General features: G+C 49.2%; 1 protein-coding gene across 1 annotated transcript; it reads left to right on the forward strand.

The window, feature by feature from the left end:
* Positions 1-1,032: 1,032 nt before the first annotated feature.
* On the forward strand, positions 1,033-12,526 carry SUCNR1 (succinate receptor 1). Its single transcript, XM_056114310.1, has 3 exons — positions 1,033-1,088; positions 4,104-4,239; positions 11,579-12,526. Exons 1-3 carry the CDS (start codon positions 1,033-1,035, stop codon positions 12,524-12,526), a joined length of 1,140 nt encoding a protein of 379 aa, XP_055970285.1.
* Positions 12,527-12,813: the final 287 nt, after the last annotated feature.

Genomic DNA, 12,813 nt, shown 5'->3' on the forward strand with positions numbered 1-12,813 from the left:
TCAAATGCCTAACAACCCAAATCAAATGATTACACTTGAATAGATGTGGCTCACTGCCGGCAGTTTCTGTCTTTATTGTCTAAGTGCCAACATTCAATTATGATGAAGGAGAAATTGAGAAGTTCTACATGGAGCTGGAGAAGTTCTATAAAGAAGACCACACCTCTACAAGATCATTGTCGGTGATTTTAATGCCAAGATAGGACTGAAAAGATCAGCGGAAGAATTCCACATTTGGGACCCTGGCCTAGAATGGAACGAACAGGGTGAGAGACTATCTGAGTTCATCATGTCGACCAAGACCATCCATGGTAACTCACAATTCCAGAAGGCCAAATCTAAACGTTGGACTTGGGAGTCTCCCGGTGGACAGTTCCACAACGAAATTGACCACATCATATTCAATCGACGGTCTTGCCTGACTGATGTCGCTGTTGTCCCAAAATTCCAAACAGGATTGGACCACTGTCTCCTTCGTGCAAAATTCTTCTTCAAAGAGCAGAGAGAAAGGGCTGAAAAGTTTAAGAAGAGAACTCCCAGAATGACCACCAACTGGGAGTTCTTTGGCATTATTGTGGCAAACATGGGAAGATGCCGTCATTGACAACATTGACGAGGAATACGATCGACTGGTTCAGCACCTCTATGATTGTGCTAGGAACGCCAAGAGAGAGATAGCCACAAAAAGACGACTGTCTTCAAAACCTCTCGAGCTCATTCGCCAACATGGCTTGGCACAAGCCTCAGGCAACCGCAAGCGAACGGCCGAGCTTGCAAAGCAGTGCAGAGAAGCAATAAAGGAAAACCTCAAAGAGAGAAGAGCAGCAGTGCTGGCAGATGTGGCAGAAGCTGGGAAAAGCATTTGCAATGCCCGCCTGTCCTTTGCCAACTACAAGACCAAGATGACTGCCCTACGATGTCCTGATGGATCTATCACATCTTCCAGAAGGCCAATGGAGAAGATTATCCATGACTTCTACTTGGATCTCTTTGATAGCCACGTCCACCTGCCCACATACCAAATTCTGCAGGATGGATATGTCATTCCGAAAGTTCTGTCTTCCGAAACCCAACACGCCATTTCATCGGTAAAGAATCGAACTGCACCTGGCCCAAACAAGGTCAGACCCAAACACCTGAAGAACCTGCCATCAGTACTCATCAATACACTGGCTCAGCTCTTCACGTGCTACCTGTCTGGATGAAAGGTTCCATCCCAATGGAAATCCAGCAGGACTGTACTACTGTAAAAGAAGGGAGACATCCACAACATTGGCAACTATCGCCCCATCTGCCTGTTGTCTGTCATCTATAAACTGTTCACTCGAGTCATCCTGAATAGAATTAGTAGAACACTAGATGAAGAACAACCATGCGAGCAAACCGGTTTCTGAAAAGGATTTAGCACAATCGACCATATCCACATGATAACCAAGCTCAATGAGGTTTCTAGGGAGTTCAAGATGCCACTCTGTCTAACGTTCATTGATTTAAAGAAGGCCTTTGATTCTGTTCATACTGAAGCGGTCATCGAGGCCCTAGCCAAACAGGGCATTCAAAATCAATACATCAGGATCCTCCATGAGCGTATTGCGGATTCACTACAAGGATCTCACCATTCTACAGAGAGGTGATCATAGATGTCAAGAGAGGGGTTCAGCAGGGTGATACTATTTCACTGAAACTCTTCAATGCCACCCTCGAGAACATCATGCGACGAATGGAATGGGAACGAATGGGAGTGAATATAGATGGTCGGCAACTACACCATCTTCACTTCACTGATGACATCATTCTTATATCACCAAACATCAGCCAAGCGGCACAATTGCTAGCCAACTTCGACCATGAGTGTGGAAGGGTCGGACTGCAGCTGAATCTAACAAAGACAATGTTTATAAGAAATAGTCTTGTTCCTGACGTTCCATTCACTCTCAATAGCACGAACATCTCCGAATGCAACAGTTCTGTGTACCTAGGTCGAGAAGTCAACATGACAAATGACCTGGCACCTGAGTTGTGCAGAAGGAGGATAGCAGTTTGGAACGCCTTCAAGAGTATCAAAGAAATAGCTAAGAGGACAAAGAACCTCCAGCTTTGGGCACATCTCTTCAATTCCATTGTTCTTCCTGCATTAACATATGCCTCAGAAACCTAGGCCCTATGAAAACAGGATGAGAATGCTATTCAGGTCTCCCAAAGAGGAATCAAAAGAGCTATGCTTGGAGTATCACTCAAATGAAAGAAAGAATCCGGAGTTCTGACCTCCATCAAGAATCAGGGCTGCTCTCTCGTTTGCCAAGGCATTAAAAATCAGATGGGCTGGACATGTAATGAAATTTGGATACAACCACTGCCCTAGAGCCGTTACCGACTGGATTCCACGGGATGTCAAAAGATCACATGGTTACCCACCTATGAGATGGTCCGACTTCTTTGTCAAGACCCTGAACGTTTGGTTCGAAGCTGTTTGTGTTTCTAGAACAAGCAGATGCCATTGGGATACACTGGCGTGAAACAGGGATGAATGGAGACGTTACTGGTGCCCACTCAAGCAAATCAATGAGTAATGGGATGTCGAGTGATCAAGATATTGATTCAGCAGAAACAATTTTTTTTGTTTTGTCAAGAAATAATAAACTTGATACACTGTCCCATTTTTATTGTGATGCTGCAATTTACATGTTGTTGATGACAGTGTCATGCGTGCATTATTGCCCCAACACATCATCCTCTGCTTCCTGCCACCACTGTCCCAAAGGACACTCCTCTGGAGTTTTCCCCTCCCGTGCTTACTCTTACGGAGGCGTGTCTCTTTCTGCTCTTTTCTCTTACCTAGACTCACTCTCTAGCAGAGAAAAACATGGAGCCTTGGTGCGTCCATCCAGCGTGGGCCTTGGGAGGTTCGTGGTGTGTCTATCCAGCATGAAACCTGGAGTGTCCACCCAGTCTGACCTGCCCATTCTGCCTGAAGCTCAGCATGTCTGTCCACCATTGAGCCTGGTGTGTCGTCCAGCCTAGCCCAAAGCCTTCCTCCTCTACTCTCTGTGACCCTCTCACACCAGGCTTCAGGGACACCCTGGAATGACCCCTAACTTCTTCACTGTGGAGAACTCCTGGGTTCATGTGACCCTGAATTGTGCCCCTGGCTAAGACATGGGCATGCACAGAGGCAGGGGGGGATGGGGGGATGGGGGTGGGAGGGATATTATCCATGGTGGTGAAAAACGGGCACTGGTGGAGGGATGGGTATCTGATCATTGTATAATTGAAACCCAAGCACAAAAAAAATTGTAAATCTACAACTGTAAAAAAATAAATAAATAAATTATATATATATATATATATAATTTAATGAAAGAAAAAAAAAGACATGGGCATGAACACATGGAGGTGCCAGAATCTTCCACAACATTGTCACTTAGTCTCAGGGAATCTGCCTCTTATCTAAGATACCCTGGTCTACCAAGAGGGGCATATCTGAATAATTAAATTAGTGGCCAAGGGTCGAATAACTAAGAGTTTAAGTTCAATGCTAGTTTCGAACTTATGCTTAATAGGTAAAAATGCTTGCATTTGCCCTGCTGGACACAACTGTCCACTCTCTCACTTTAGGGGATGGACCTCTATTCTCTCCCTGACTGTGAGTAGGGAGAAGCAGGCCACGGTTTGGGGAAGCTGCCACGGAGTGTAGATGCCCACAGTCTTCAGGGGCTGTCCATCTCTCAACAGCCTGCCTCATGTCTATATCTGGGAACATGCATGACATCCTGTTGGATATCAGAGGAATGACACACAGCTTTCCTCTAGGGAGGCTAGAGGTACTATTTAAAGTCATGATGGAAATAAGTTAATGAACAAAGCCATCTGCTGTCACAAAGGGAAAAGAGATTAAAGCTTTCATTGGCATTGGGTTTGACAAAGCTACTGCCAGCCCCCCTGGATTTTCTGATTTCTTCTTTCATTTCCATGTGGGATCTCGATGGACATCATAGACTTGGGGGGTCATGATTGGTGCTCATGTCCCCATTCAGATGAGGAATGGAGTGAGGTTCTTGTCAGAGTGTGAAAGAGGGGTCAGGCCATGATGAGCTTCCTTATAGCCTGCAGCTCCTGTCTGACTTGAGTCAGTGGGTTCTGGGCATCAAGAAGCATGAGGTCTCTCAGGAGATTATGAGACCCTCCGGGGTCTCCTGCACCCATGGCAACATCAATGAGGACTCAACCTATGTCCTCAGAGTACACACAGGGCAGGAGTCTTCGGGACCACAGGAAATGATGGACACAGGATGAAGGTGCATCTGATGGACAACAGCATGGGGGTCTTATGGCCCATAGGACAGGGGTGCTGACGGACATAGGGAAGGGGCTTCAGGGACAACAGGGTGGAGGACAGCTGATGGACCAGACCACAGAATGAGGAGGTCTGCTGGGCTATGGATGGGGGTCTGATGGACACAGGATTCGGGAGGGAATCTGATGGACCACAGGGCAGTTCCTAGGCAGACAAGAAAGTCAGGGAGAGCTGGTAGGTGGCCCAGATGGTTGGCTTTGGAGTGCTGGACTCAGGACTTGTGATGACCACTGACAGACACTGACTGGCCACCCCATGTCTCTCAGCACCATAGCCCAACAGCATCCCCACAGCAGGACAAACACAGACTATTGCCTTGGGAACTCTGGGTGCTGAGTGGGGCGACTTCCTGGGAAGTCTGGGCCACAGAGGGAGAATGAGGGCCCTTGTCAGACACGCTGCTGGCAGAGCATGGGGTGTGAGCAGGGGCTCCTTCAGCAGAGGGTGAGTCACCAGATGAGGGTGTCCAAGGCTGGGCCTCTTCAGAGGCCATCCCTCTGCTGCATGAACATGAGCTTACTCTGTGGACAGGGCAGCGGGGAAAGGGGGGGCTTGAACTGCTGGGACCAGAACTTGTCCCGAGTCTCCGAGCCCTGGGAGGAGCCGAGTGGGGAAGAAACTGCAGGTCTGCATACTAATGTGGAAGGAGAAATATGGCGTTATCACAATGGCCCAGAGTAAGCTATCAGGATGTGGGAGAAGAAAGAGGAAGCTCTGGGTTAGTGCCCCACCCACAAAGGGGCGTCCCCCTCAGGAAGGGAGTGTCGGATAGGGTGCTCCATGGTGTCTTCTCACCAGAGAGAGCAGAGACGGGTCCCTGGTTATTCTTGTTTGCCATGAACAAGCCTGGGGCTCACCTCCCGGGCTGTGATTGAACTAAACTTACGGAAAAGTGATGCTTTTTGTCTTTTCTCCTGGGAGGAAGAAGGGCTGCGTTTCTAAGGACACTCATTCTTGGTTCTGGAATTGACTCGATTCTGTGTCCATGGAAGGTACTAGCACCCTGTCTGGCTTTTGGGATCAGGTAGGACTCAAAACACAGACTCTCTCTTTACTGATACAGTGACCTGGTAACATCAATAACCTTTCCTAGTTTCAGTCTTTTAATCTGTAAAGTGAGAACAATTCTAAGCCAAAGAGACTTAGGGAATCGCTATGTGTGTTCAATACATTAAAACGTTGGTGCAATGTCTGGCACCCATATGAGAATACAGTAAATTACATAAGCATCATTTCCTGTGACTGCAGAGAATTCATAAGCCATGTATATTCACTGCACGTTCATGCTGTGAAGTGTACGATGCATGCCTGCATACCCATGTATCCCTCTAGAGAGGACAGCATTTAAGGTTCTGAGTTTGGGGCCTCATGAACTTGGAAATCCTATGCAAGGATTTCCTTGGGCCGTGTCCCAGTCACTGGGATCTCAGTACCCACCTCTCAGGACAGTGGGATCCCATTGCTGCTGCTGCAGCATTGGGACTTTCTCAGCACCTGCCTCAGACTGAGTGTTCACCTGAACTGGAGTTTGCTGTGACCCTCAGGGTGTGGGGCTGTGTTGGGGGTGTGTGAGTGAACCATCTGGCTCCACACCAGCCGTCTTGCACAACTTCTCTCCTAACCCCAGACACCTGATGCAGCCTTTGTGTCTCTGGGTTTTCGTGTCATGAAACAAGGAGAGGAGCACCGCTGTGCTGGGTTGCTCCCGAGAGTGGCAGGACGTCTGGACAGGTTTGCTGTCAGAACTTCAGGGTTAGAGTCCCTTCAGGACATTCCTAATAGTTTCAATGTTTGACATAGAATTCGTCCAAGAAGGTGAATTTGAAGAATAAAGGAAGAGCAACTGCCACTGCACTCCCAAGATAAACGTACTCCGTGTGTGTGTGTGTGTGTGTGTGTGTGTGTGTGTGTGTGTGTGTTTCTGAAGGGAGTGGGGTTGTTGGACCACAGGGTCCTCCCAGCTCTGTGCGCCCAGCAGGGCTCCCGAGACCAGGCGTGCTGGGTCAAGCTTTCTGCAGCAGCCCTCTCGGCCCCAGTGTTCTGACTGTTGAAACATGCAAATGACAGGGAAATGAGGAGCCTCTGGGTTCTAATAGCAAATGAGACAATCCAGGCAGAGTCATTAAGGGTATTTTCCATGAACTGAGTAATTCACTGCATCTCGTCTCCTCTCGGAAGTTCCCTTGCTTGAATATCTGACTTGAGGTTTGAATAAATTATTCCTGGGCCTTTGAATTGTTAATCCTGGCTGCATGCAATGTAAATAAGACGGCGTGAACTCTGTCCAGCCCACAGCTCTGGGTCGCACAGAGCTGAATCAAGTTCTTGGCAGAGGATTTCTGTGAAGGGACCAGGGACTTGCTGAGGAATGGTGAGTCGGATGTCACACAGCGGGGTCGGGGGTCGGAGCAGAAAGCAGCCCCCCTGCATGGGGGTGGGTCCGGGGCAGTGGGAGGTGGGCCTGAGGCTGAGAGGGGCCTCTTGGAAAGGCTGCCCTCACCCACGCAGAGCTGCAGGAGGTGGCAAGGACGTGAGGTTCACTCCTCAAACGTCCCCAAACTGGGAACCTCAGTGTAGTTGCCAGTTGCTTTGTAACTTGTGTTACAACAAAAAACTGTAACTGGGTTTATGTAAAAAATACAGCTATTATAAGAAATAATTTAGTGATGGTATATCATATAAAATAGGCTATCATATACGTTTTTATGCTCAGAAAACAATGTGCCAGAGGAAATGTAGGGTGTTGTGAACATTACATCTATTATATATATATATTTGCAAGAATAGATATTATAGTATATAATTATACAGGATATAACTCACTAAGGAAAATAAAAAGTCACAGAAACTATTGCTTTGTAACTTCTGAGTTATTTTATAATTGATGTCCTTTTAAAGAAATTCACGTGCATACGATTTGAACCATGTTATCACTCTTGTGTTTTGGTGTTAATTCAGAATGCATAAAAATGTAATAATCTATTAAATTATGGTGCATTTTTAGTATGAGTATATGTTTTTATTGAAATTCTTTATTAATGAGAGAACAGTTTGTTAAAAATATCCAAATTGCTATGCAAATTTTCTTAATGAAGTAGTTGAAATTTAAGACTTCATAAATGTTCTTTACTGTGATTATTATAAGGAAAATATTGTAAAAACTAACAGTACATATACACATATACATCTATGATATATTTGTGTGTGTGTTTGTGTGTGTGTGTGTGTGTGTGTGTGTGTGTGTGTGTGTAGTACAGGGGAACAAGCCCAGATCCCCCGCATGCATTTTACCATTGAGCTGCACTCCAGTTCCCAAATATATTTTAATGTAAGTTTTTAAAATGTGCATTAAACTAAAAACAAAGTAAAATGAACATTATTCTGTGATCAAAAACAAACACTACTGAGGCTAGAGAGACAGTACAATGGGTAAGATTCTTGCCTTACACACAGCCAACCCAGATTTGATCCCCAGCACTGTTTATGGTTCCTTGGTCCCTGTCAGGAGTGATCCCTAAGCATTGCCGAGTGTGGATTTCCCCCCCGCCCTGCCCCAGTATTTTAAAAATGAGTGTTAGTAAGCCGATTATTTGAAAAAATTGAGATTTCTTCGTGGTTTAATTAGTGTGGCAGATTAAGATATATTTTGAGACATCTATTTGTTTTATTCACAGTACATTAAAATCACAGTACATTAAAAGTCACAGTAAATTCACAGTACATTAAAAATTGTTAAAAAATAATTCAGCTATATGAAATACATGGAAATTTAAAACATATAAAAAAGCTATGATTTATGCATCATAGTTCCTATTTCCTAAAAATTAGAAATGCATCTATGACAAAGCAAAAGAGCAAATTAACTGAATGAGTTGTTTCCCTTTCACTTGGGAATTTTGCTTAAAGAACCAGTTGACTTCACTGAGTTGTAGGATGGGGACAGACACACCATGAACACATTTGACTCAAGTTGGAACCGTTTTGGATCCTATTTGGAATCTGAATCCCTCAAACTCATGGGTGCTGGGAGGTTCAATTGCTTTGCAAACAGTGTTGCCCTTATAAGCCATGATCAATATTAAGGGTTTAGGAAACATTTTAGCAATGAATAAACTATGCAAAAAAAGTGAATCAAGTAGGTCACAGCACCTAACCCTGAGGATAAATTCAGGAGAAGGAGGTGGCTCTCAGGCAGTTTTCCTTTCTCCTTTGCAGCCTGTCTCTTTCCTAGAGAGAGCTGAGAGTGTGTGTTCTCAGGTTCCTCCAGGGAAGGAACGAAGGATCCCTGTGAAGGACCCTGGAGGAATGTTCCTCCTCCTTCCTCCAGAGGCCTGGGAGGAAAGGGCAGCAGGGCCAAGAGACCTGAGTGTTCTGGACAATCGAGACTTTGGCGAGTGCATGGACCTTCTGTGTTTCTAGGAAGTTTCCTTGTTAATAAGATCGGAACAGGCTGGACCCAGACGATGGGCACAGTGACTAGCACATGTGCAGCCTTGCTGACCTATGGTCAGTGTCCAGGCCCCGGGCTGCAGTCCTGCTTGATGTGAGCTAGTGCAGCCCCAGTCAGCACTGCAATGGGAAGCACCAGGCTGTGCCGGCAGCACCACCAGGAAGGAAAACCTTGGCCAGCACCCAGAACAGTTACCCGGCCAGCACCCGAGCCAGCAGAACAGCCAGACCCCTCCAAAGGCCCTGTGTCCCAGCCTGCGTCCCAGCCAGCTCTGTGGGCAATCCCTGTCACTACCACAAGGACTCCCACGAGAACAACACAAAGGGAAGGAAAAGGGATTTATTATCAAAAGAGAAAACAAAATGCAATGCTGGAGTAGGGGGGATTAGAGACTCCAAATAAACTGAAAGCTTAAAAACAAAAACAAAATAAAAATGGTCTGTTGTCTCATGACTAGGAATAAAAATATTCCTAGTCCTAATTTACCATATGCCCTTCTAGACTTTCTGATCATAGTTCATGGCTTATAATTAAACATTCGTTAGTCTGTGGGTTTGGGCCCCATCCAGCAGGGCTCCAGCCCTACTCCTGGCTCTGTGTCCAGGGATCCCTCCTGGCAGAGGGACCACATGCTGGGCAGGGGATTCAGCCAGCATTGGTCCCATGAAGGCAAGACCCCATAGCCTGCACTCACTCCAGACCCTTATCATCTGATCTTAAACTTGGTCCTTCAAGACAGTAATTGCTTTACTGTTGCAAAGGTTTTCAGAACAGCAGCCAGAGTGATAGCCAATTCAATGGCCAATTCTGAGCACGCTCTGAATTATCTGTGTGTCAGTCTTCACAGTACAAACAAGCAACGGGCCTTATTTGATGCTTCTCTGACCTTAGAGGAATTTGTAGAAAATGTTCATAAGCAGTCAGGTGCTGTCTTCCCGACTCCAACCAGATGCATCTTCTTGTCACTGTGCCAAGTGTGGGGTAAAAATCCTGAGAGGGCCTCCAAGAATCACTGAAAGCGACTGAGGAGGGGTTTCGTGTGGACGGGCTGAAGGGAGTATTGCGTCTGCCAGCATCCTCCCCTCTCAGGAAGGAGTTTGGCTCAGCACCACAATTATGCAGACAGACTCAGGGATCAAAGCTGGGGTGCTCTGTGTGCCCCTGAGGCAGGGAAGAAGGGGGAGCAGCCGGGAGCAACCCCACCTGAGATCCCCCTAAGAAGAGTTTGCACCAGAACGGTGTCTGGGCTCCAGGCCGTGGAGTCTATGTGCCGCACGAGGTGGGTCAGGGAGGGCCTTGAGAAGGGGGCTGGGGGCGAGGGGCACCCGCAAATGCTGTGCCCCTCCCTGAGGAGAGAGGGTGCAGGGGAGCCCAGCACAGGAGACACGAGACAGTGAAGGGCAGTGACTGCTGCTCGCAGAGGTGTTTGGCTTGGCGGATCACTGGTCAGTCCCTAGACAGCTGTGCCCTGGGGAGGTGTCCAGGAAGCCTGGGGGAGGGACTCAGGGACTCGGGATTCAGTCACTCAGGTGCTCCTCTCCAAATGGTGACCATGCCCTGACCATGTTCACGACTCCATGGCTGATTTCCAGAAATGAATCTTCCAGAGGCCACAATCTTTGGTTGGAGAAGCTTTCGAGTGTATCTGTCCCCCAGACATCACCCCAGAGGGGTCTTGCTCTGGCTGCTGCCCCAGGAGAAACAGCTCAGGGTCTTCCTGTCTTTCCTCTGCTTACCAAAGTGCTCTGTTGAAAGGCCCATTTGACTGCAGTGTCCATGCCAAGGCCTGTGAGGCAAGGAGCATTTTAGAACTGTTTCTCCTTCTTCTTCCCTGCTGTGAACAGGCTGGATTTGGTAGCTAATCCCAGGCTTCCCTGGGGTTAGAGAGTAAGTGCACCTTCAGTCCCTGGCACTTCCCAGGGATCCCAGGCCCTTCCAGGGGTGAAGCCTGGACGCAGAGCCAGGAGCGAGCCCTGAGTATGGCCAGGTGTGACCAGCACCCTACACCATAAAAGGGAAAAGAATCAGGTTTGCAGATGCTGCTATGGTGACAGGGAGGGCTGGCACGGCCTGGGTCTGAAGATGCTTATTCCCACGGCCCGTGCGGAAGGCGACACTCTGTCACCAAAAAGAGGACTTGATCCTTCACTCTCAACCCCAGTCTCCACAAACGCCAACAATGTTCCCGCCCAATAATATGCCATCTGGGTGTTGTGCAGTGACCCTCAGGGACTTGTTTCAGTAAACAGGAGTCATTGTTATTATTACTGAGATCTTCAGCTTCACAGTGAAGTGAAATGGAAAAAAAAAACACATTAGAATGAGTTACAGTTTGCAGATTTAGTACAAATAAACCTAAGTTTTTGAGTCACCGGGTTCAAGCTACTGAACAAAATAAAATGGCAGGACTGGAATTAGAATGAACCTATTTTCTCATCCACATTAGGGGCCAATTCGCAATACTGGGCAGGACCTGAGCCCCTTTGACCCACAGTTAGGACCACTCGAGCCTGGACCCGGTGGGAGGCAGCTCACCCATGCTCCCCGCCCTGGCAAGGGCTCCATGTGCGCTTCTGCCCAGTCTGGCACACGCATGTCCCTGTCCTGAAATGCCATACAGGACGTGGCAGACGGAAGGCCGGAAGGCCGTCTGCTTCTGGGCTAGGGGGTGGGGTGTCTCTCGCAGCCCCCTCTGTCGGCCCTGGTGGCCACTCCACACAGCTGCCCTTTCGCCCCTCTGCAGATAACTTCATGTCAGCCCTTTCTTCCTCCAGGCATGGAATGCATCTTGCAGAAGCTGGCTGGACGCCAAGGCTTCCCTGGAAAGTTTCTACCTCCCCATTTTCTACGGGATCGAGTTTGTGGGGGGCATCCTGGGGAACACAGTGGTGGTCTTTGGCTACATCTTCTGTCTGAAGACGTGGAGCAGCAGCAACATCTACCTCTTCAACCTGGCCATCTCCGACCTGGCCTTCCTGTGCACCCTGCCCCTGCTAATCCGCACCTACGCCCTGAGCGAGTGGGCCTACGGGGACGTGCTGTGCCTGCTGAACCGCTACCTGCTCCACGCCAACCTCTACACCAGCATCCTCTTCCTGGCCCTGGTCAGCGTCGACCGCTACCTGCTCATGCAGCACCCCTTTCGGAACCACTGCCTGCAGAGGAGGGCCTGGGCCGTGCTGCTCTCCCTGGGCGTCTGGGCACTGGTCACCCTGGAGCTGCTGCCCATCCTCTCCCTCATCCGCCCGGCAGGGAACAGCACCGGCTGCATCGACTACGCCAGCTCAGGGGACGCCTACTCCAACCTTCTGTACAGCCTGTGCCTGACGGGCCTGGGCTTCCTCGTGCCCTTGGGCGTCATGTGTGGCTCCTACCTGAAGATCCTCTTCTTCCTGAGGCGCAGGACCCGCCGGCTGGCCTCGGCGCTGCCCCTGGAGAAGCCGCTGCGCCTGGTGGTCCTGGGCGTGACCATCTTCTCTCTGCTCTTCACGCCCTACCACGTGCTGCGCAACGTGCGGATCGCCTCGCGCCTGGACGCCTGGCCTCAGGCTGGGTGCTCCCAGGATGTCATCCACATGCTGTACATTATCTCAAGGCCCTTGGCCTTCCTCAACAGCGTCATCAACCCTGTCTTCTACTTCCTCCTGGGGGACCACTTCCGGGACATGCTGGTGGGCACGCTCAGGCAGCACTGTAAGTCTCTCGTGCCCTTCCGACGGTGACCCCCCAGGAGCGGCCCTGCCTGGGGGCTGCAGGGGCCGAGAGTGGGCGCCTCACTCGTCCTGGCCTGACCCTGCATCCCAAACCTGGGCAGCCCCAGGTTGCAGTGGGAGGGGCTCCGACTGGTCCCCAGAGAGTGACAGAGTGGGACCAGCGGGCTGACGTGCCCACCAGCGTCTAGAGCTCCGGAGTCTGATGACTGATCAGCACCAGAGGAGTAGGGGACAGGCCGGGTCCAGGTGTCACTTCCAGTCACGGGTCCAGCGGCGGAGCAGTAGGTCGGACGGTC

This window comes from Sorex fumeus, unplaced genomic scaffold (assembly GCF_029834395.1).
Source record: "Sorex fumeus unplaced genomic scaffold, SorFum_2.1 ptg000024l, whole genome shotgun sequence".
Lineage (NCBI taxonomy): Eukaryota > Metazoa > Chordata > Mammalia > Eulipotyphla > Soricidae > Sorex > Sorex fumeus.